Genomic DNA, 25,328 nt, shown 5'->3' with positions numbered 1-25,328 from the left:
GCCACAAAGAGAATAAATAGCTGTTCAGGTAATGGTCAATAAAAAGAAACACTGGTTCTTACCAATAAGGTGGGAACAGTCCCTTACAGGGCTCTAATCAGATTCTTTTGTTGAATTCAGTTTTCAGTACAATTACAAAAGACATGAAGATAAGAATTCAGCACTGACCAGCTTGAGGTTTGAAGACATACAGAGCACAGAACATCTTGACACTATACGTACCAGTGTTGCCCTGCCCTTGTATCGCAGTGGTGATGGGTACTATGTGCGTTCCGTTCTGTGTTACAGTTTTTATGGGTAGCTGGTGTTGACCTAGAGGTGCCTGTTGCACTATAGTCACTGTCTGTAAGGGTGTGGTCTGAGATGTCTGAATGATACGGCTAGCAGCTCCGATTGCAGCATGGCTAATAGCAGGTATAGGCTCCACTTTAACTGGAAATCAGGAAATAAAACATTGTTAGAAAGCAGAAAGCATTCGAGAACAATTTGTTTTTACTCGGCTAACCCTCAGTGAAAATGTTGTTTTATTCCCAGCCCAAACATATCCGAGACATTAGGATGCAAAATCTGCAGTTTCAGCTCACAGAATCACAGAATCATGGAATGGTTTGGGTTGCAAGGGACCTCAAAGCCCATCCAGTCCCACCCCCTGCCATGGGCAGGGACACCTCCCACTGGATCAGGGGCTCCAAGCTCCATCCAACCTGTCCTTGAACACCTGCAGTGATGGGGCAGCCACGACATCTCTGGGCAACCTGGGCCAGGGCCTCCCCACCCTCAGCATGAAGAATTTATTCCTAGTGTCTAATCTGAATATTCCCCCTTCCAATTTAAAGCCATTCCCCCTCATCCTATCCCTGCACTCTTTTGTAAAAAGTCCCTCCCCAGCTTTCCTGCAGCCCCACCTTTCAGTGCTGGAAAGGTCCCCAAGGAGCCTTCTCTCCTCCAGGCTAAAAGCGAGTTATCTGGAAGCAAGTTTCAAACACTAATCCTTCTGTATAAAAAAGCAGGCAAAACAACTAACCACACAGGTTCTCACCTTTTACTTCTTTGTGGTCTCCATTCTCTTGAGGTTCTGCCTTTGGCTGGGTCACCATCGCAGCTTGCGTCACTACTGCCTGTCCAGCTACAGTGTAGGTGTTTGCTGGTGCTAATCCCGTCACGTTGGTGACAGACACAGCTGGTATCTGGTGGACAACATGGACTGTCTGAACTACGGGCTGCTGGGATGTTGATGTTGTCACAGGGGTTGCAACAGTGTAGGTGACGGGTTTAATAGTTTGTGGTAGCTGCCGTTGTACAGTAATTAAAACCGGTTGGCTAGATAGAGGTGATCCTATCAAGGAAAAAGATAAAAATTAGGCTGCCAATTTTAATTATTTGTTTTAAGCCAGTCATTCTTTTAAACTTAACACTAAAGCCATGGAGGATTAACAACCTCCATCACCAATATCTGAATGATCCAGAAGATTGAACTGGACAATGAAGACTATGCCACACGGCTGTGCCAAGGCAGATACTTGAGGCAAGCGCTGCGAGACCCGTACACCTTTTGGGGGAAAAGACCTGCCCTGCCCAAGGAAGCCTCACTCCCAAAGCTGTGTTTAATACTTGTTTAGTAGAACTCCCACCACGGATGGGAACACAAATGTACTTCAGGTGGAGCCTGTCTGCATGGGCACAAATCCGCTTCAGAGGCAGAGAAAGGCCTGGAGTCTCTGCTCAGGACCATGTTTGCCTTGGCCTCAGAATGGCCATCAGCACTTCTGCAGTACCAGAGCATCGCCAAGAAAACCTACAGCTGAATAATATAACCTAAGGTAATCAAACAAACATGTCCCTACCCCCCCATCTCTTATGCTTGCTTTGTTCAAACTGGAGAATTCTTATCACATGAGTTTCTTCTTTCTCTTGTTTACCCTTTCCATCCCTTTCATTCCCAGCTTTGAAAGGATGACGTGACCACAAATGGACACAGGACACTGCTTTACTTCTGTAACCCACGTTACCCAAAAATCTTTGGTTTTTTCTTTCTAAACCACAAAGAATACATTTTGAAAGGAAGTGACAACTGTTACAGGACAGACCAGTCCCACAGAGGGCAGAATTACAATCTCTGGTCAGTACCAAGGTGATAAGGAGTGCTGGAGCAGTATGCAGATAATGGTCCGTATATGGATGCAAATGGAATTTCCCTGGCATATTTTGTTCTAAGTGTGAAAAGGTTGACTATTTACCCTTTTTTTTTGGAGTACAGGTGAAGTCTTGGTCATATTTACACATAAGCCCTCTCCCACTCCAGCCTCCACGGGTTTATTTCAGGACTGCTCACCTGGGGCACTCTGTGCAAATCGCGCTTCTTGTATTACTGCTAGTTTTGGCTGGATAGCACTGGGCTCAGGTTCCATGGGGACTGGAGATCCTTCCCTGGACAGACTCTCGGGGGTCTGGACGCCACTGGAGTGTGCAGACAACACTCCAGAGTGATTAGGAGATGCTGGGGCACTTCTGTATTGAAAAATGAAAGCAGCAGCTGATGTGTTTTAACTTCTGACCAGTGACCATAGCACACACTGCCCACAGGAGGGCACCTCAGCCCCCCTGCAACTACAGCTACAACCCACAGCAGCTCTGATCGGCTTTTATAAAGCTTCTGCCAAATAAGGACAGAATTTAAAGGCAAATCAGGTACAGTTAATGGAGAAGAAGTGGTTGGACGCCTTCTTAGGGAGACTCTAAATATGTGAAACATGAACGTTTCTTCTGGTGGAGAAGAATGATGAGCAAGCTCAATCTACAGGGCAAGTAATAGAAGATCTATACCAGCAGAAAGGCAGTGAGTTTACAGAGGGAATTATTTCAACCCACATATTTCCCCATCATCAATTCTGATTGAACATTATTGAACTAAATATATAATTGTCATTGCTAAATTCAATAAAGCGGTAGCTGGTATTTGATAATTTCTTTTGCAAACACTTTTAAAACGGAGTAGGTGCCAGTTAGAAATTCAAATTAAACCCCCCCAAGTACAGCAAGGCTTGCTTACATTAACGACCTGATATTAGTTATGCAAACTGAGGCAGTTCTTTAGCACTAAAGAGAAGCAATCAAACCAAGCCTAGTGCATGGGGCAGCCTCCTAGTAAACCGTACAGGATTCAAATACTGACGAATCTAGATGAAATTAAACTACTAAACTTGTGACTGTATCCAAAGCTATCACATCTGTATCAGCCTGAAGATTAAACAACAGCCATAGTCTTTGCGTTCATCTGTTTTTCCTTACCTAGAAGAGAGTGGTCCCAGAGGGGTTCTAAAGCAAGGTACTCCCCTAGGCCGCCTTTTCCTAAAAGCCTGCTCTATTAATTTGCTTTCAGAGGCAGGGTCTATCCTCCAGAATGAGCCTTTGCCTGGTTCTTCCTGGGAACGCGGTACTTTGATGAAATAACGATTCAGAGAGAGATTGTGACGTATTGAATTCTATGGAACATAAAAAAATATGTAGAATTCATATAACTTTTCCAAGTCAGAACGTGGCCCACTGCAGCAGCTCACACTCTAGGAGACTCGGAGGTCAACTCTTTCATCCCTTAATTCAGCACGGCTGGGAGCACTACAAAGGCAGTGCCATAAACCTGGAAGGACTCTGGCATTTTTCAAATCTTTCCCAACAATTAACAAACCAATATTGCTAATGTGGCATTAAAAGGAACTCCATTTAATTCTCTAATGAGAGAAACGGTGATTGCAACAAACTGTTAGAACGCTACAAACACTTGAGCATAATGCAGTGCAGAAAAGAAAAAGAAGAATCATCAGTCTCCATGCACCACCCTTCCCCAGGTATCAAAGACAACGTCAGGTCATTCTAGGAGGGCCAGTAAAATACAGCATGTACTGGTTCTGATCTTACATGAAAACCCTGTTACTGTTCCACAACACAAAAAGAAAAGGTTAAATTACACAAGTTCCAAATGCACATTGTCAGGAGTTCATCCAGCCCAGCCTACCCCAACAAAGGAGCCAAGGGTTTAGTGTGTCTAGAAAAACAACAAATAGCAGCAGGTCCTAAAACAGCTCTTCATCGAGATCTTCATTACTGTGCTCTGGTTTGCAGAGCGCTTCATCCTCACTTTGCTGTAGCACACACAACTCTGATCAGACAGATGCAGAAACTCCTCACACCCTGAAGTGGCTGTATCTGTGCTTGGCTTTGTGCACACCTCTCTAAATGTTATCACTGAACATGGAGAAAAAGATCAGCATCGATACTGAAATACTTGTCGGGGATCAGGGGAAAAAAGAAGAGAAAGCTTTACATTAACAGAACCTCCTCAAAATTTGCAAAATCAAATGCAAATCCTGCTCAAATGTCTTGAGTTCATGACCGTGATGGCAAGTTTGAGAAACTTAAAGCAATGATAACCATGTATGGTTTCTTAAATGCTAACTGATGAAACCAGAAATGGTTTTCCCTGCCAAAAATTGAAACAGAGCTAGAAAGATGCCAAGAACACGTTTATAAACTGTATTTGTTTCTCCATATGCTGGAACAAAAGAGTAGATCCAAAAGTACCTGCTCAAACAAGTTCACAAAGAGGAGTTTTCAAGCCCTCAACAAAATGAAACCTTTATATAACAAAGCATAGAAATCCCTCAATATTCCTTATTAGGGTATAGAATTCGGATACTATACACACTAGGTTTCTATGCTATACTCTAGGTTTTGGATGATGTGCACATATATAGCCTCAAACATGATCTAGAATGTCTCTCCAGTGTCATCCTAACTGCAATCAAACACCTGATGGATAACTACCAGCAGAGCTGCTCACACAGGAGGCACAACTGCTGGCGTCACAGCAGTGCTGTGTGTGACCAGTGACGGAACAGCACCCAACACTCAGCTTTTCCAAGTGTTTTTATCCATAGGTGCTAATTATTCCAGAACGCACTGCGTCTGCTGTGCCTGTCACCTTGGTTTTGCAAGGTACACACGCTGCTCTAAGGCAGAATTCTTTAGCCACATATTGCAACGTGTGCACGTTTGGTTCCACAATGATTACATAAATAAGCATTCTACACACATATATTCAAGGTATTTCGTAATAGGAAATGAAAAGCACAACAACATTTTATAAACAGAATCTAGTTGCTAAAACAGATCTGTTAGTATGACTGCAGTCAGGATTCTGCATTGTTTATGTGTGAAAGGGAAACAAAATTCTTGGAGACTCCCTTGCCACAACACAGTAAAGTCCTTTACTAGCGACATCAGTGGCAAAAACCTTGGTACAGTGGCATTCCCTGCTAACCTTGGAATTCCTCTAAGAGTGACTCAACTTTCACATAGGCCCAATGACAAATAAACATGCAATTAACGTTTAAAGATCTATTCCTCTACTGAGAAGGCATGTATTCTCTCACCTTCTACTTCTACAGCGAGTAGAGTGTGAGCACTTCCTCGCCCTTCCCCTCCCCCAGTCTCTCCAAATTTTACTTCCCTGAAAATAACTTCAGAGCGTGCCTTTGTTGGAGATCCTGACTGTGCTAAGCAGCACCACAGTGAAACTGATACCCCGTGATCGACAGAGCAGTCTGAATGTTACACAGGCGAACTGGCCAGCCCTGCGAATTGTGCTCCTCTGTCCTTTGCTAAACTAAAAACAGCAGCAGAGGCACTGAACCTCTATGTGGGCCTGGAGAGACCGTGCTAGACTGATTCACGCTTGATTCGTCAGCCTGGCAAATGCTGGAAGTTGGTGTCTTTAAACATGAAAAGAAAGCAGAAATTAATTCTATAGAACTGAAGGGCTTGGTCTAACACAGGGTAGAAAGGGAGTTCACAGAGACTGTGACACAAATTAGAACGGGCACGTAACGGTGCAAGGTAAGGCCAGAGAACACACACTTGTTCCTGCGCTGTCCTGCATGGCCAGGATCACTAGTTTCAAATAAAACCGAACAGGTTGCATTTAGTAGCTTATTTTTATCTCAAGGTGCATACACAATTTTAAGTTACAGAACACAACTACATTCCTAGATAACACACGTGTGTAAACCCAGAATGCCTGCTGTTCTTTCCTTCTGCAAAAGCCTGTACATATCCCTCCTAGTATTTTAGTGAACACCATTCCATCAACAAAGCAGTGCTTCAAATACAGAACAATGTAAATTGCCTACTTTGCTGGAGAACTTACAATCAGGAAAAAGATACCAAGCTCATTTGACAAGTTGTATTTACAAAGAGCTGTTCAGCTCACCAACTGAGTTCTTATGGCCATTTATATCTGCCAGAATTACTCACAATTAAACAAAATTATTCCAGAAATGAGGTTTACCTGCCAGCCCTTGTCTGCTGTCCTGTAGTATGGATAATTTTTAGTTATGTGCGTATAAATTCCGTTTAGTGTAAGCTGCTTATCAGGTGCCATCGTAATTGCTTGTACTATTAGCTGTGCATAGGAGTAAGGTGGCTTAGAGTCATCCTGTAAGGGGAAAAGAAAAGTCTGCATCAAAAAACACCCCTTTCCAAATTAAAAGTTACAAAACATAATTAACTTGGTTTAAGGCACTTTTGGACAACCAAAATCTTGAGGCAGAACAAGGAACTAAGGCAATTTTCCTCTTCTGATCAACAGAATTTAAGATAACATTAAAAATCTGGAGAAATGTACAGCACTACGGGATTTCCAGTTGCTGATGAGCAGATCGATAACTGAAAATACAGACAGACCCATGCCTGAAGGGACGAGAGCTCACAATAAACTTCACATCTAATCACAAAACCCCACAAGCTTTTTTCAAAGTCTGCGATGTTAAATTATGACATAGCACACGTACTTTACCAAACAAAATGTCCGAAGTCTTATGTTCGTTTCGGATGTAATTTACAGGTTTGATTTCAAACACTGTTTACCTTTGGGCTATCTCCACCCGATGCTTCCTTGTCGTTTTCCGACTGCGAATTGTCAGCCATTAAATGTAGGTCAGATGGTATTACACGACTCATTTTGTACCCTGAAGAGCCTGCACCGCGGGGGCTAGATGGGCAGGAATTTGCAGCACTGTAGAGCATAAAAAGAAGATCCTACTATTTTGTTATACAGTATATCACCACATTATGTCTAATCAAAAAGCTCTTACTGCAGAAAAGCCCACTACCAGAGCTCCTAGACCACAGTTAGGGGTCTGTCAGCATTTCCATTATAAACCCCCTCTTCCAAGCCTTTCTAACTCATCCATGAGAATTAAAATCACTGCAGGAAGAAACCTGTCAGATGAAGCTCAGGCTTTCCTCCTCAAAGGAAAAAGGATTAACTGATTTATGAGGTTGTATCGTATTTGTGTAAGATTTGCCAACAGAAAAGTCCACTCTAACTCCATAAGCAAGCACAAATTTTAAGACACTAATTTGAAACAAGAAAGACATCTTGCAGGAATTTTCTGCCATATGCTTGTGTTCAGTCTGCTCAAAAAAGATCTCTCATTTGAGAAATTATAGCAAGCAGTGAGGAAAAAGAAGTTTTGATCCTCATTTAGATAGAAACCAACACTATTTTAAGTGCTTACAGGTATGTGCATGTACACACGCACAAAAATACGTGTATAAAAATTAGACACTTCTCTACAAGTAGGATGGACGAGCTCATCTAATTCAACATTAGGCCAATGGAGCAGATACACTACTACAAAGCAAAAGATCATGCCAAGCAAATTGAAGAAATGGCTCTCGATACTTCATTTTGCTATCTATCATGGAAAAATAAAGATTAAATAGCATCATTTCACTGTAACATATTTCTTAGGGTTGTCCCCACGCCTCGCACAGTCCATAGCAACCAACGCCAGTTTTCTTCTACCATTTTCACTCAACCAACAGACAAGAGACAGTCTGAGGGTGATATGTGCCTCCTTCCCTCAAAAAGCATTTTGGCAGTTCTCTACAGGGATGCAGATGTCTCAGCAATTCATACAGTACCTGGTTTCAGCGCAGCCTTCAGAAACTCCAAAACAGTTCACTAACAATCAGGATGATGAAGCTGCTGTGCCCCCAGTACCAGCCTCATCCCCAGAGACAATCTCTTACCCTACTTGAATCTACGGCTCAAACCACCTCAGTAACAAATCAAGATGGAGAACGGTATTTAGATTCATATGAAAAAGCTTTAACAAATGTTTATCTGTCAAGCTGTGTTTGTCTGCCTCCTGTTTCATGTACAGGAACAAGGCAGACACTGTGGACTGGGCAATATATATGAAAAAATCTTCTTCAAGTTTCACATCACAAGAAATCCACCAACAATTTGCTACTCACAATAAAAAAAAATAAATCTTTTTGTCTAGTGTTGTGCGGCAGAGTCCTTGATTAGAGCCAAAATGTGTAACTAATTTATTGTTTTAAATATAGGTCACTGCTGTTCCATGTTTTCACAGATCAGCTGACAACATCCCTCGACTGCGCTCACTTTAGCATATATTGACAAAGCGACACATATGGTATAATCAAAGCAAGTTTACAAGTCTTCTACAAAACAGGATCATTTGAAGAGAAACTGTCAAGCTTTGCTCTCAAAATAGACCCAACACGGTCGTCGTCTTTTTTTGTAATAAACTGTACTCAACAGGTGCACAAAAGCCCTGAAGAGAATTACAGAATTCATAGGGAAGCAAAGGCTGTGGGGATGTATGTGATATTATCTGAAATATTTATGAGCTGTTCTGTCATTTCTTGGGCAAGATCTGTTTTCCTTGAATTTTAATAAGAAAGTAAACCTGTTATACAGTCAAATCTAGATCTCTCCTCTCTCTGCTTTCACCGTTTACGCAGATCTCATTAAACCACACAATATTGAGATCGAGGTCTTGGTAAGCATGAAAGAAGTCAATTATCCTTACATTCAGATTTCATTAGCAAGATCTACATGTTTAGCAATCAAGCATTAATAGTCCTGCAGTCACGTGAAGATACAGGAAGCGAGATGGGAGGAAAAAAAAAAAAACATTTAAAAGCATGGATGCAACTTTGAAACACAACTTTCAGTGCACTTAAATTAAATTTTTGATCCTGAACTTTCTACTGATTTTTAAAAATGACTCTAAACTCCTTTCACTGGTTTGTGAGGACAGCTCGCTTATGTTTGATTTTGGTCCCAAATAACAAGTCGGACAATGGCTACAATTATCAAATTAAGCAGCACAGCAAGCAAAAAACCCAGATTAGCCTCCCTCCCCTGCAGAGGGCTTCCTACATTAAACGCTGCTTCGTACACTGTATTTTAAGTAAAATGACTGTTTACCTCCAGCAAGGACTGATCAATAACAAACCTTCTGAAGTAACAGATCAGTGTATTTTCCACACCACTGACAACCAGAAAATATTTTTCCTGATGATAAACTCAGAGACTCTCAGAATGTTTGAAAATGGTGTCATTTAGACTTATTTCATCTAAAGTGTTGCCATAAACATGCAAGAGTAAGAAGCAATCTAAATAATCTGGAATGCAACGAAGAGATAGGCTCCTTTGCTGTTCTAAGAACACCAGGTTCCTGAGCACATCCCTACACGTTTAATATAGTAAATCTGAATGTTAAAGGCTGTTCATCTCATTGGTTAGCAGAAGGGTGGTTTTCTCCAAAGCAGGTAATGCTGAACTTCAACTGAACTACCACAAGAGCAAAACACTTAAAACACATTAGAAAGTTATCTCAAGTCTGTAACCACACTGTGTCCAATCTGCAGGGTTTAAATACCTGATAGTTCCAGTGGGAGAAGGGAGAGGGCTGATCAGGTGAGCCATGTTGTCTGGAATGTTTATTGTTAAGGGAGAGATCTGGGGTTGCACAGGCTTCACTGGGGACTCCGGGGCCTCCTGTTTTTCTCTCTTTTCATTGGACAGAGCTGTGAATGTTATCTTGATGTTCGTGCTGGGAAACCTGAAAGTACAGCTGAAAAACAAAAACAAATATATAAGCTGCTTGTTTACAGAATGTGAGATATCTGCATAGCTTGCATGTGTCCCCTAACCCAACTGAAAGCTAAAAAGGTGCAGCACCTTATGGAATTACCCGTAACCACCTTCATCCTACAAAATGCCCACAGAGAGCAGTGACCAGAAACAGATCCCCAACTGAGCAATTTTAAACTTTGGGAAGAAATATAAGCCCATGCAATTCTTTGTAACAGGGGTAGTTTATGAAGTTCATCCTGCTCTTGCAACTACCCCTAGAAGAAGTTCAACTTTGAAGAAAAAAGGCTATTATTTTATGATGCCAAAGAACAGCTTCAGCAAGTGAACAAGTAGGTCTGTGACATCAAAATTATTCCAGAGCATAAATGTTGCCCAGTTTGAGGTCTATCCAGTTTCACAGACTGGTCAAACTAAGAGATTTAGTTTCTTTTCTCTTAAAATACTTATTAAGTTGAACACACATCAATCCTGATTCCGATCACTTACAGAGTACTTAGCTGCTGTAGTATTATGTTCAATTCGCTTTTTTTCAGAGCGGAATTTAAGAGCCAATTTTCATATATTACCAAAGACTGCACGTCAGAAATTAAAGACTAAACGATAAACGAACAATATGCAATAGTTTAAAAATTCAGAAAGCAAAATAGTTTTGTACCTTTTAGTATTCTCCTTTCTACATCTCTGTATGTAGCATGTAGAAGTTAACCCAATTAAGCAGAACAGCCTGCTTATAACTTCTCAGTAAATAAACACAGTGAGCAAACAGGAAACTTTATTTTCTCTACAAAAATGCAGATCAAACACCTGTATTATCTCCTCCTTCTTAATCTGTTAGACTATGCTTGGCACTAAACATTCACACACCTCTTCCACTGATGAACAGGAATTTCCGACAACACAATAGCCAGAAACAAACCTCGGATTTTTTTTTTTTCCCAAGTGACTCTAGGTAGATGTAGTTTTATAAAGAAAGGGAACAGCAGCAGTCTGGAACAGGGCTAAGAAACACAGCCACGAGTGCAAGATATGGACTGTAAACAAAGTGATTGTTCAGCTGGAAGAATACTTTAAACATAAAAGTGAGGTAAGAATTGGAAGGAATTGAGTTGCCTTAAAAAACACTAACTCTCATGTGTTTCGGTTTTTATTTCTTACCATTAATCAGTCTAAGGGTGTTTCTAGAACAAAGGCAGCATTTGATTTTCACTCCGGTTCTTGCCGCGTGCACCGCAGCGATGCTTTTTTTCCTACAATGCACACCCAAGGATCAGGAAGAAGAGAAAGAATCGACAATGACCTTCCTTTTCTCTCAGCCTCACTCCTCAGCGTGGACTACGTCCGAATTTAACAGACGACCTATTTCTGAAACATGCTTAATGTACTAAATTAGGAACAGAATCTATGCCAAAAAACTGCACATCCAGTTCAGCAAGAAAGTTAAAGAGACCAGTTTCTGGGTTGGCAGTTTTTTTTCCTCAGTACATTTAGTAACAACTCATTTCTCTGCTTTTTCCAGTATAAAGCCTTTTTGCCTGTATTATTATGTGATAACCAAAAGAGGTCTCAGCTGTTTTGCTAATAAAAATGTTTTCTAAACATTTCAGTTAATCAGCAATAAAGACAACACTGCAACACTGCTCCTGAGGAGCATGCAAGGTGGGTAACCAGGGGCATCCTTTCTGCTAAAAAGTAAATGAAAATTCCTGTTAGAAAGCAAACAGCATGCATCTGACAGAGACAGGTCTAAAGTTCAGTCATCTGTTCCATATATTTTATGAGGCTGCTCCGTACCTGCAAATTTAACTTCATGCTTTTCAGACCTAACTTACTCCAGCTTAAGAAAACCTGGGGGAACAACACAATCAGGGGTACATCACTTTAGATGCTCATTTACTGGTTAAATCTCTCCTTGCCTGGTACAAAACCCAGAACATAACAACAAGCAACCCTTGCCGGAGTGGGGAATGGATGGGGACAAAAGTACATCAGCCACAAGTACCAGAAATATGGGAACACATCAAATATACACTCAACAACCCCTCCAACATTGCGTGTAAGTACAACTATGGAAGCACCTCCCTCTTTATGCTCCTGCACTGTCTCCCCTGTGGGCATCTCTCACTAGAGGCGAGGACGGCTGACTCGGGTGAGATGAATCCACAGACCTTGCAGCGGTGCTCCCAAATGTCCATCAAGTTTGGAAAGAAACCAAACACGCAGCCAAAGCCAGGAGCTTTGACTAATCAAGGGCACTGTGCAGGCTATGAATGCACCAAACAAACTCAGAACTTAGAGTCAGGAACAACATCAAAACCTACAGGTGTTACCGTTACAGTTGACAACATTTCATACGTGGAGTTTGAAAGGATGGCATCACTAAGGAAGACACAATATACTTACAGATCACGCAAACACCTGAATATTATCAAGAATATTCATCTGCCAATTGATTTGTATTTGTAAACACAGGGTTTTCGATAGAAGCAATTTTTTAATATCTGGAATTCAGAAAAAAAATAAGAAACAGTGTATACTAATCAACAGATTTTCTGAATCAACTGCATTAAAGCAAACATACTACAGTTGCTTCCAAAATCAACGTAAGGAGCGTGTTTTAATTTGATCAGAATCCAGTTGGTGTTGGCACATTCTTTAGTTATACAATGAACTAAAGAAAAACCACAGCAAGCCCAGAGGGAAAGACTTGATCAAACACTCAGTCTCCAACAACCTGAATCCGATTTTACTCACTGTTTAAAGTGTTTACAATAGTTTCAGGATGTGCTACCACAGGACAGTTGCTGTGGAAGAAACTCAGCTATCCTCATCTTTAAAAAAAAAAGGAAAGAAAATAAGTAGTTGTGTAAGCTGTGGCTCTGTACCGCATATACCCAACTGACCACCTATCTTCCTGTAGAGCATGATGCTATTCAGTGCAGGAAATCAAACAGAGCCACCAAGACTGATCCAACAGACTCCTACCAACAAGCGTGTACAAAACACCCATGTTTAAGCAGTCATAGATGACCAGTGTGTTAGTTATCCAGGGGATGAAAACAAACAGCATGATTTAGCTGATGTGCTGGCATTGCATTTTATTTATTTCAAACAACTGGTTATAGGATCCCTACTTCAATTACTTCCTACACTTATTATGACGAGTGCCTGCCTTATGCTTCTGGCAGAGGGGCAGGCAGGTTGTGAGCTGGGAAACTGCAGCAGAGCTGTCACAGCTAACACGCAACTCGCCATCCTGATTATTCTTCTCTAAAAAGTTCATCCTGGGTTGACGACTGGAAAACAAGACAAGCAGCATCGAATCATAGGACAAGGGGAATGATTTTAAGCTGAAACCATTCCATGACTCTATGATTTTTTAATTACTCCCCAGAAAACTCTTACTACCTCCACAGCTCCCTGCAGACACAGATGTGCTCAGTTAGGCACTGTCTCTAGGAGTTCAGCAGCTTCATGGGGTTCCAGGTGAGTGTCCAGTGGGACAATGTGCAAAGCCTCTATTGTCACATCTGTATTTCTAATGTTTTCTCACTACCCCTCAGCAATTCTGTCTATCATTAGTTTTCCCCTGCAGAACAAACTTCTAATTCTGCCTATATAAAAAAAATATCATCTGACTGGAAACAGGGAACGCTGTCTTGTCTCCATCTGAGGAGCCAAAACATAGAAGCAGAAATTCAATTTCCTCCCTGTACATAAACCCTGCTATGACATTCAATCACAACCTTCATGTCTTTTGAATTATTCTATTTTAATTGTCTTTTAAAGATCCAGGACAGACACTGGACGGAAGCTGCCAACCCTGCTGTTCTGTGATAAGCACCCCTAGATTTGACATTCTAATAGATTACAAGAGTTCCACAAAAACCACCCCCACGTTACAGCAGTTACAACCGTACAGTTCCGTTCCTTGACACTGACCATGACACTGAACATCAGGAACTGAGGCATCCCCTGTATTTTAAACAGATCCAAAAGAATAACAAGGTCACAGTTTTCAAACTCTTCTTGATTTACTAAGAGCCAAGGAAAGCTTCAACTTCTTGAACTAGAAAAGTTAAGATCTGCAAAAAGAACCCAGTCAGCACCTGGGGGATTGTTTTTGTCAATTTTTGACTTCAAATACTTGAAAAACAAGATGGACAACAGGGTAACTCACCTCAAAGAGAAGAAGGTAATGAACCATACCTGGACCACTGAACAGACCTTTTTCACCTCAGGTTTTCTCTGATAGCACAGCAGGCTAAGATGACGGTTTTCATACTTCTTTTTCCTCTCCTGTTTTGATCAGTGAACTAACAAAAACCCATGGAAATCACCGTACTTCTATATATGACCTCCCTTCCATTGAAGGGAGATTTGAAACTAATCCCTTTCCTAATCCCTCTTACCTACCTACTTACAGCTCCCCTCCCAGCTACTCTTTCCCCATCACTCCAGCAAAAATGAACCTCCTGACCAGCTGATTTATTTACACTTCTAGTAGAAGATACGCACCCTTTGAAGCTTAAGTCACCAGTAAGACGCCACAGTGCACAATTCCAGGCTCATTTTTGATTCAATTCTATTTCTAAAGTCAAGCAAAAATCGGGTTGGGGTTTTTTTTCCATCTTTCAAATATCACCACAAATGGGGTTCAGAAGGGACCTCTGAAGGCCTGTAGCCCAATCTCCTGCTCAAAGCAGGACTCGCTTCCAAGTCAGACCAGGTTGCTCAGGGCCCTGTCTAATCAAATTTTGAAGCCTTCCAAGCACAGAGCTACACAATTAATCACTGTAACTGGCCATTCCTAACAGTGAAGAGTTTTCCTGATTTTCCAGGTATAATTCCTTAGTGGCAATTTGCCACAGCTGCTCATCCTCAAACTGTGGACTCTTGGCACAGCCTGGCTCCATCTTTTCTACACCCCTCCTTTAGGCAGGGGAAGACTGAAAACTGCACCCACCTCTGGGCTTCTCTAGATAAAGAAAGAAACAGAGGTCCTTCAGCCTCTCTGCTCATATGCCCTATATGCTAGTTCCCCAAGTGTCTCTGCAGCCCCCCCCCCAAATCTGTCATCACTTTTGTTTGCATTGGGCACCCAAAACCACTACAGCCCAGTATGCAGTCGGTCTCCATCATCACACGGATGCCCTGCTGAAACACGTACAGCCTCCTCCTCCAGTCCTCCTCTGCACAGCTGCTCCTCAGCTGGTCATTCCCAGCCTGTATGCACCCCAGACACAGGACTTCATATTGGTCTTTGCTAAACTTCACAAGGTTCCTGTCCATCTGTTCCTTCAGGTTGTCAGCATCCTGCTAGGTGACAGCCTCCAGCATACTGACCATTCCCACCCACAATCCAGTATCATCCATGACCTGCCACAGGTTCTCCCTTGTCCCAGAACCCAGTGCACTGCTGAACAGCACTGACCCCAGTTCTACGAGGTTAGAAAGCCACATAGGGTATCGCTTCCTCAGTGTCGTCCTATGGAACATCTGTACATGAAATCTAAGAGCAGCGTGTCAAAGCCGGGCAGCACTCAGGTGTCCACAGGAACACGGACCTTGGAAATGACAGTTTGCATGACCCCCTGCTAACAGGCAAACTTCAGTAGGAAAGAACAAGGACTACAATTTCATCTTTTTTCCATTTGTTGCTTCATTTATTATTGATTTCATCACAATGGATCACTAGGAAATTATTAATTATAGATCTAGCTATTCGGTTTTAACCAATTTTTAAATAAGCAAGGCTTGAAAGATGACTCTTTACAAAAACAAGAAATACCATGGAGATACAACTACACCAAATTTCAGCCTTTACAGAGTCAATGTGTACTGCATCCTCATGTCCTGAGAAACAGGTGCATCTCCTAAGAACAAGTTGAGCTTGGTTCCCCTCAGCGATCAAAGCAACACACACAAGCCACTAGGAAACCTGTAAGAAAAGATGCAACTCCACATCTTGGAGATCCCTGAATGAAGGAACTTCCATTAACTTGGAGAAAAGCAGCAATTCTCACACCAAGGAGAAAGCAGCCGTTCCACTCAGCCCACCCTTTTCCAAAAGAAACATCATCACATTCCTAACTTCCTCATCTTCCTAATTTTATAACTTGTTTATAGTTGATTGTTTAACACCAAGAGCAGGCATATGAAATTACTCACATCCAGAATCTCTTTTTAAGACTTCGAGCTGTGATTAACTGAACGGGAAGTCAACACTGCAGTTCTTTTTCAGAATAGAATCATCACCTTTAGACCAAAGCAGAATCAACAAACCCAAAACTTACTGAAAAGACAAATAGATCTGAACTGCTTCCAAGCGGAGTCAAAATGTTAAGATAATCTTAAAGAAACCAACAGTTAAAATTCTGGGTTTCCAAACTAACAAAGAAGGTAGGTATACAAATCCATCCAAACAGTCACAGCACTAAATAGCCATATGAAAACCTCCAGCACTAATCGACTGCTAATGAAGTACATGTTATCAGGAAACAAACAAATAGTTTTCTGTAGGAAGCATTTCCTTGATTCTTTAAACACAAATAACTGTGCAGAGATTTGTTTTACAAAGTCTCCTCTAGGATTACACAAAAAAGTGCTGCTGTAAAACTTCCTCATAATAATAATAATAAAAAAGCTAAGAGTATAGGAAACTTTATCATGGATACACTGAAAAATGGTGACCGGGTATGCTAACCAGATTATATTCTTTTTCTTCTTGCCTGAAACAGAGAGAACTTTTCTCAATGGGCAATTTTTTTATCCAGCTGCTGTTTCACCCACATGAGGCCTAACCACGTGCTTCTGTCACAAATTCTGGCTTTAACGTTGCATTTGTAAAACTTCCTACTCTGTTGGTAAGAGCAGAAGAATTATCCATTGTTCTCTGTTGACTTATAGGAGGGAATATAAAATAAAATAATACTTCTAAACCATAAAGAAACATAAAGCCCAACTCCTCTACTAGCTTTTTAAAAGGAATTTTTTAATGCTCTTCCACTTGCCGCTGGCCACAGCCTCCATACAGTGATGTGAGAAGCTGTGCCAGCAGGAACAGAGCATCACTGCCTACCAGTACACGCACACAGAGCAGTGGGATGGATTCTTCCTCCTTCCTTCCTCCACAATTTTAAACTAAGTCTTGGTTTGGCTAATTTATCATAACTTTATATTCAATTACGTTTGGCCAGGACACTTCTAGATGTTACCCAAAAAGCAGCTGCCCTTTATATAGCAGCAGCTTTTTCCTCAGCAAATCGTGACCTCCTGTGCGTTCCCCTTAATTCCCTGTATCCTTTGCAATTGATTCCTTTTGACTGAAGATCAATAGTTGCAAAGCATGTCCTCCACAGACAGCAAATGTGAGAGCTCCATAGCAAGGCTGACCTCTAGCACCATAAGGAAAAGCCCCCAAAATTTTAAGCATGCAATTAGATTTCTTATTCGAGTGCTAGGCAGGCTTTGCACGAGTATCTGTGTGCTTTTTCAGGTGTGCAACCGCTGTTCACACAGTGACACAGAGCAGCATGAGAAAACACCCTGCAGAAAAAGATCCCTGATGTACTGACACACTCAGGTGTCTCAGATTCAAAAGCAAAGATCAACGCCTCATCAGAAGTGATGAAATCCTTCTGTGGCCTCATGGTAATTCAAAACGGCCAACAAAGCACTTTACCAAATTCAAAGCAAAGGCTGGAAAACCAACCTGGTTGTAAACCAGGGTCTCCCCCATCGGAAACAGGTTACAGATTTCCCCATTCATGTTTTAGTGAGTGCATAAAGAAGTATATGAAGCAGTTGGCGTTCATTATGGGAATGGTGCTTTCAGAAGGGTCTGGAATAAACCTGTCTGCGTCAAAAAATGACCCTATGACAACAGACTGTTGATGATGACACAGGGAACGTTCCAGAATCACCAGCAGCAAATACAAACCGAGTAACAAACACACACTGTTATTTGAAATGGTGTTCAATTCCTCTTTCCCACTTAGAAAGCGACCTTTGTGAGAACCCAGGCATTTTTAACCCCCTGTTCACAACAATTCCTATAAGGGCATTTATGAGTCGAGACTGAAAAACACGTGTCTTGAAGTTGTTTAACTACAGCAAATATAACTGATTCAAGGACCAACTTAAAGCTGATCTTGCCCCTCCCTGGTGTTGTTACGCTACAAAAACAAGCATTAATGAAAATGCTATTAGACATTTTCAAAGGTTCTTGTTTCGGCAGCCATGCATTTGATTTTTTTCTCTCTACCAACCACACAACAACTGGTATTGATCAGCAGCAAAAACATTTTGGTTATCCTACAGTCATGGAAACAAGCTACGGTTAACTACAAATACAGCTCTCCAAATCACAAATTCCCACTGCATTCTCCTCGGATCTTAAGGGGCAAAGTATTTAAACGAGCAAGAAGGAAAAAAACAAAACAAAACAAACCCCAAACCTACAGAAATTCAATACAGTAGCCCTGCACAGGCTGCAGGAACTGACACAGAAATTGGCCTGCAGGCAAGAATGTAGGCAGCAGTTACTGTAGAAACCAAGCTCTTCGTTGCTTTTCTCTAAGCAAAAGAAAGACACAAAAGGGCTGAAAAACAGCGATCGATGGGAAGCAGCTTATAAAGCTGCTTGTCACATCTGCTGCAGGAAAACCAGACACTAATTCATTAAAACTGCTCATGTAATGCCTCTGGAATTTGAGGCTCCCCAGCCTGTGAACACAAAAGAAACTCCGCCTATGGAAACACTGCGTTTGTGGGTATTTAGCATCTATGTACACAAAAGCCGTATGCACAGTCAGGTTGTACGGTCTCAATCCTTAAAATTCATTCTAAATGACAAAAATTAATTAAATTGTCCGAAGATTGTGTGCCTCTCTCTTTGCCAAATTTCAAACAGCTATTTCGAGTCCCAGCAGAGCACACGTAACTCTATAACACAATAGCTTCCTGTTTAAAACACAGAAACAAAACACTTGCAACAGGAAAGTAAAAATCAATCATCATTTCTTTTTCCTTCCAGATAACTGCATTTAACAATGGTTTCCTATTATCAAATATGCAAGCTTAGACTTTCACCGTGACAGTAAACACCACTCCAAAACTTTTCATAATGCACAGGATTTACAATTGTGGCTGAGCTGAAGGAAACAAACCAAACCCACTATGTCCTTTATTCCAAATTTGCTGGTTACCAATGTGCCTAGCATTCCACCCTCAGCTTTGGGGTGCTCACTGGGACGTACAAGTTCACAGGGAAACACGGAAGGTATAATAATATTATTCACTGCTAAATAAAAAGCTACTGGCAAACCAAACAAAGCTGCTTGCAGCCAAACATACAGGGCTTGGCATTTTCCTACTCCTTACAATTATAACAGTAGGAGGAAGTACAGTGAACAAGTGCTGTCATGATGTGTTTTTACGCAAGCATAATCATAAAAAAAAGCACTCATGACTCACACATTACTTCAGGAACAGAAGAGTTCATTTATTACCTCATCAGAGACCTGCATTCTATTGCAAAATTATGCCCTAATCATTAACAAAAGCACAGCAACCCACAGAGGCAAGGCTGCACAGAAAAGGAAGATTATTCCTGAATCAAGGAAGCAATGTTTATTTTAGATGGCTTTTGCAGACAGAACTTTGATTCCAAGAGCAGAACAGCCCTTTATTTCACACAGAAATCCATGACTAACTCAGGCTATTGAACAGTGACAAAAAATGCTTCCTACCACCTCTAGTTCTGAGCAGACAGCAGTGTTTCATTTCCCCCTTAAATGTGCCTGGCTGGCCAAAGAGCAGGCTTTTCTCAGACTCCCCTCAAAAAGCTATGGGCATTAATTACATCTCACAGTCACCCAACAACGCTGGATGTCCAAGGCCCACTCCACATTCGCTTCCCTTTGCTGATACTGCTGGGCTGGCTTTCTCAATGGAAATCAAGGTTTAAATATTATATTCTGAGATAGTTTTTAATCACCTGTACGCTGCAGAATGTTTGTTGAAGCTGCTTTTCGACTTCTCCTCTATTTGCAAATTCCTAAAGCTTTTCTAGTCAAGGTGCAGACCCTCTATGAATGGTACATGCACAGCCTGCTCCACCACATACACAGACCTTCCAGAATCACTTGTGTGGGCACTCCAGAACCAATCAAGACTCCAAGGAGTATGAAAGGCCGCCAAGGAAATAAACAATTTAATCTAAAGCAAACACGCTGTTATAGGAAAATATTCTTCATGAAGCACTCTCCTGCCTTGTTCTAAGACCATGACAAGTTCTCAAATCATGGGCTGTCATAAGGGGCAGCAGGGAAATGCAGAAGGATAAAACTGAACCAAACCAACAGACACGATTTAACAAGCCAGATAGTCACGCAAGTGGAAATCTGTCCAGCGACAACAAAATAAGACTTAAATAAAAGTCTTCATCGGAATCTGTGTAAACTGTTGTCACTGTTCTGATAAAGGAGCAGCAGTACAGGGGAGGGAAGGGTACAGCATGTTAAAAGCAAGCATGGGATTAACTTCTCCAAGCACAAACCTGTACCCGTGTTAGTCATTCATCTCTGCAGTGAGGGAACTGAACAGACGCCTGATGATGCACATCCCACAGAAGGGAAAAGCCTAAATGGATTTGGGGAAATCGAGTCTGGGGATGCCTATTTTTCATTGGCTTTAAAGGGACTCTGTAGATGTAGAGACACACGCTCTCACTTGCTCACCACCACCCCAAATATTAAGCAAAATGAAAGCCACTCCAAACAACATCTAGTGGAGTAATGAGAAACATAAACCTAGATTCCTGAAGCATAGGCACCAAGCAGGCTGTTCACAAGAGCAGTTTGGTTCGGGGAGGGTTCCATGGGATGCAGCGACGGAAGAGCTCAGCACTGCCAAGTGTGGCAGGCCCTTCCCTGCCTCCTGCTTGAGCTCTGGTCCCAGCCACACGATCCCTCTGCTTACCTGAAGCCACTCCTACCTCCAGAAAATTTACGAACCTAGCAGAAAACCACTCTAGCCAAAAATATAGAAGTTTCCTGATGCTTTAGTAAGTTTAAGTTATCTCACAGTCTAATCTCTTTTCAAGAAGATAAAGTAAAACCACCACCATACCTCTCTCCGCCAGGGGAGATTTAGGCTGGACATTAGGAAAAAATTTTTCACAGAAAGGGTCATTGGGCACTGGAACAGGCTGCCCAGGGAGGCGGTTGAGTCACCTTCCCTGGAGGTGTTTAAGGCACAGGTAGACGAGGTGCTAAGGGACATGGTTTAGTGTTTGATACGAATGGTTGGACTCAATGATCCGGTGGGTCTCTTCCAACCTAGTTATTCCCTGATTCTATAATTTAACAGCTATATTACTACACAGACAAAATTTTATTATACAACTGTTCTCATCTTTCTCTTTGAAACCCTGAAATTTGAACTAATACAGAAAAATAAACTTCCAAAAGTTACTGGTTATCAAAGGGAGTGCAGGACTGCACTTGTAACCAAGAGAGCATGTCCAGTGCTTTTCAACAGAACAACATTGGGTTAACCTGGGACCTTTCAGGTTGAGTCAGGATTTTGCCTGCAGACACTGTTACCAGAACAGATTATGACCACTTCAGCCAAGCACTCCTCACAAGGCTCTAAAGATGTACGTGTACTAGAAACGACACTGGGAACAAACCTTCTGGGAGTAATGGCAATTATATATGATGTATTACTGAGTAACTAAGACATTTAAGTGTTCCCAGATACGCTACTTTCAAGGTCTCAACCATAATTGAATAAACATACTGCTCTGCATCACTGAAGTACAGAACACGTCACCATAACACATCAGATCCACTGTTCTTTGCACTCCTAGGCACACCTAAATTTAGGGGTAGTACCATTCCCACAGGAACAGCAGACGTAGTAAAGCCTGGAGCACTGGCAAAACCAAAACCAATAATCCTCAAAAACAGGGAGGGGGAGGCAAGTTGGAAAGGGAGAGAACTTGGGTGTTCGTGCTGCAGACAAAGAAAGCCACTGCAAAACCCAAGGCATTAATTTTAGAAGGCAAGGCATAGCTCTTGATAAAAAGTGCTAGAAAAGAGCACTGAAATGTCATCATCCCCCTGCCTCTGCCCATGAAGTATTAGCCCCATTTTTAAAAACAGATTAAACAGATTTGTGACTTGGCCAAGTCATTTTGGCAAGCGTGCAGTAGAGCTGGGAACAGAACATATTTTTCCCTAACACCCAATCTTTGTTTAAACCACTGGATCGCCCCCTTCGATCTCCCTTCTCCTACAAGCGCTTTAATGGGCAGCAAACCAGGTGAACCACGTACCTTCAGTACAAGGGAAGGGAGATGACTCAATTAAAGAAGGCTGAAGTATCCCACACAGAGTTTGTTGCACAGGAACAGCTGCTTAAGGAGCCAAAGAGTAGCGTCTGCGAAGCCTACACAGCAAGAAGTAAAACGCGCACGTGTATCTTAAGCAAATGATCACATCCTCCCAAATAAAGCTGAAGTTTTCATTTCACCAGTCCTCTACTATTACACCATGAAAACTGCAGATTAATGCCTACATTCTAATCAAAGCCTACACAGTTACATTCTGAATATAATAATTTGAAGACTTAAGCTACAGAAATCTCATTTCCCACATATCCCACATGCCTGTGAGAAGCAGGCTTTTTCTTCCACTAACGGGGAAAAAATAAAACAGGATTTCAAGTAATTAAAAAAAAAAAAAAGCAACACTAGAAATAAAGCAGAAAAATATCTGGGGAAAAAAGGGTTCTTCATTTGCTTTCCTTTAGTAACAAACATGAGTTGTCATTCAAGGTGACAAACGCTGTCAAGCTACTAAACCTGTCACTCATCCATGGCTGCTCTCTGTCCCAATGCAGAATAAGCTGCAAATGCCCCAGCAGCACAGAGCAGAGGCACTGACAAGCCAGAGGAGATACTACCTGCTTGAAGTACTAATGGACTTACTTCTGTTTTGGTTACCTATATTATATCTGCTATTTTTAATTAATCACACTCCTACCTTGCCTCTTACCCATATAACGAACCTGCAAAAACTTCCACTGCCCAAATAAAGCCACATTATTAATTTATTTTTTGCAATAATCAAACTGTTTTGGAGAGGGAAATACATGGCAAGTGCCATCTTCTCTATTCTCTTTATTTCTTGTCCTATTTAGATAAAGAGCACTGCTGCACCCTCTCCAATTTTTTTTTACTTTAAGTGCACTTCTACAGCCAGCGGCATAGATCATAGCCAGATCGATCCCATACAACAATGAACACCCTATGGGAGGGTAACGACAAAAAGCACGTAGTTTGGTTGTATAAACCAAACCCAATCCGAGGGTTTCTGACACTCTAAAAACCATGTTTTGAGAGTGGTTTCTTTTTAGCTTCAAATTCCTGACCTTTTCTAATTATTATTCTGTGATTTAGCTCCAGATCCTTACATTTTCTAAAACCAGAACGTCAAAATGGAAAACACTGGTCCTATTACAGACCACACTATTTCACTGTACAGCACTCAGCTTTAAGCTCCGGTCCTCTGAGATACGCTAGAGCCAAACTTTGTAGGAAGTAGCAGACACGACATCAGTTAAAATCTTCCAGATAAAAACTGATGTCGAGTCCAACCATCTTCTCCTCTCGTGCAGCCAAAGTGATATCATTAAGTTTACAAAATGCTGAAAAAAAGCAAGCCACAATCAACCAGAGAGGCTCTTGTACAGCTACACAGGAACATTCTGCTGAACTGCTCGAATTATTGAAATTCTCTCCAGGAGCAGGAATTTGCATAGCTTTCCTAGATATATACATACATAGACATACAGGTATATAGATCTGTATCTCTCTGTGTATATATATATAAAAAAAAACCCCACGTATTATTTTCACCCACTCAAAAAGAAAGCAACACATGTTCAAGTCAGGCTCCTCCAGGTTATCAGCATCACCCCTCCCTGAACGGGGCTGCCCAAACTGTCGTACCCCTTCAAATCATCAATTAACAACTCCCCACACACCCATCTCCTGGACCTTCCCTACATCACTGGCCATTGTTCTTTAATTTCTGTTGTGCAAAAATACTGATTACTATAAAATTGTAAATGTCTGTAGTGAAATCTGACTGTAGGATTGCACGTTTAAGAACAATTTTATCAGCCATGTGATTTCTTCAAAATTCCACTGCAGAATCTGCTTGTAGAGCAAAGCTGAGAAGATGCAAATGAGTTCCATGCATTCACTACTGCGTAAAAAAAGAACTCCAAACACTAATTTTCACAATATTCAAATTAAGAAGTTTCCATTTAGGCTTGAAAACCAACCATTATTTGAAAGATTCAGATTTTCAGAAAGATGTATTATGTTGAAATAAAATGCTAACCCCTGGTACAGAAAGCGTTCTGTAATTTCCATATATACTGCACTTCCTTCAATAATGACAAAAAACTTTTATCCTGAGAATATGTTTTTTAGACCTATACAGTAGCACAGGAAGCACCATAGAAATGTGGCATTTACCATAAGATCGAAGGTGGACCCTAGGTTAAAATTATCATAAATACTACTACTTATTTGGAGCCCATTTCCCTCATTTTTAACTGTTACATGAAATTATTTCAAGATAGAAACACCCATCTAGAAAAGTAAAAGACTGATCACCGATGTCCTAAGCAGGGACAGGAGTTGGACTCGATGATACTTGTGGGTCCCTTCCAACTCAGGTCATTCTATGATTCTAATATTTCTGGTTTTAAATGCTCTTTAAAAATATAAAAGCAAAAATGCGGAAGATTAAAATATGAAGAGCTAAAAGACATTTTAACAATTTTAGAAGGCTTGACCATGACCTTACGCTGTACTTTCATAACACATACGCTTTTCCAGTATATAGAGAACAAGGTCCAGGCTTTAAATTAGAAAAGCTAAAAACTAAGATAAGAGACACCTCACATGATTGAAAACCACCTGTACAAAATTATCACTTTTAACATCTTTACCAAAACATGAAAGAATCGAGACTTCTTCCCCACAAATTACAAGTTTCTCATCAAACATTCACTTCAATGCACACATTCATTTGTAATGGTTTTCAGAAAAAGTCAGAAAGATTCACTAGATATTTTTAAACTACCTCTCCTTTAATCACCACCAGGAATCACATCACAAAGACCTTAAGAACACTAATTAGTTCAGTTACCGAATTATATCTTCCCACCAGTTCTACCCTCTCTCCTGAGAAAATACCAGGCAGTTTCCATGGACATATCACAAGAACCAGGAACTTTTCCATAAGGGCTGCGAAGGCAATGACAGGACACCATC

General features: G+C 41.3%; 1 protein-coding gene across 1 annotated transcript in view; it reads right to left on the bottom strand.

Moving 5' to 3' along the window:
- Positions 1-25,328, bottom strand: part of FOXK2 (forkhead box K2) — a 48,060-nt gene that overhangs the window by 4,906 nt on the left and 17,826 nt on the right. Inside the window, exons 2-8 of the mRNA XM_069872864.1 lie at positions 9,756-9,950; positions 6,922-7,069; positions 6,344-6,490; positions 3,289-3,482; positions 2,333-2,508; positions 1,040-1,336; positions 223-432 (exon numbers count right to left, since the gene is read on the bottom strand). Of these exons, the coding sequence (XP_069728965.1) occupies positions 223-432; positions 1,040-1,336; positions 2,333-2,508; positions 3,289-3,482; positions 6,344-6,490; positions 6,922-7,069; positions 9,756-9,950 (1,367 nt within the window). The remainder of the gene's footprint in view (positions 1-222; positions 433-1,039; positions 1,337-2,332; positions 2,509-3,288; positions 3,483-6,343; positions 6,491-6,921; positions 7,070-9,755; positions 9,951-25,328) is intronic.

This window comes from Phaenicophaeus curvirostris, chromosome 19, assembly GCF_032191515.1.
Source record: "Phaenicophaeus curvirostris isolate KB17595 chromosome 19, BPBGC_Pcur_1.0, whole genome shotgun sequence".
In the NCBI taxonomy this organism is placed as follows: Eukaryota; Metazoa; Chordata; class Aves; order Cuculiformes; family Cuculidae; genus Phaenicophaeus; species Phaenicophaeus curvirostris.
This window is presented reverse-complemented; position numbering and strand designations above follow the sequence as displayed.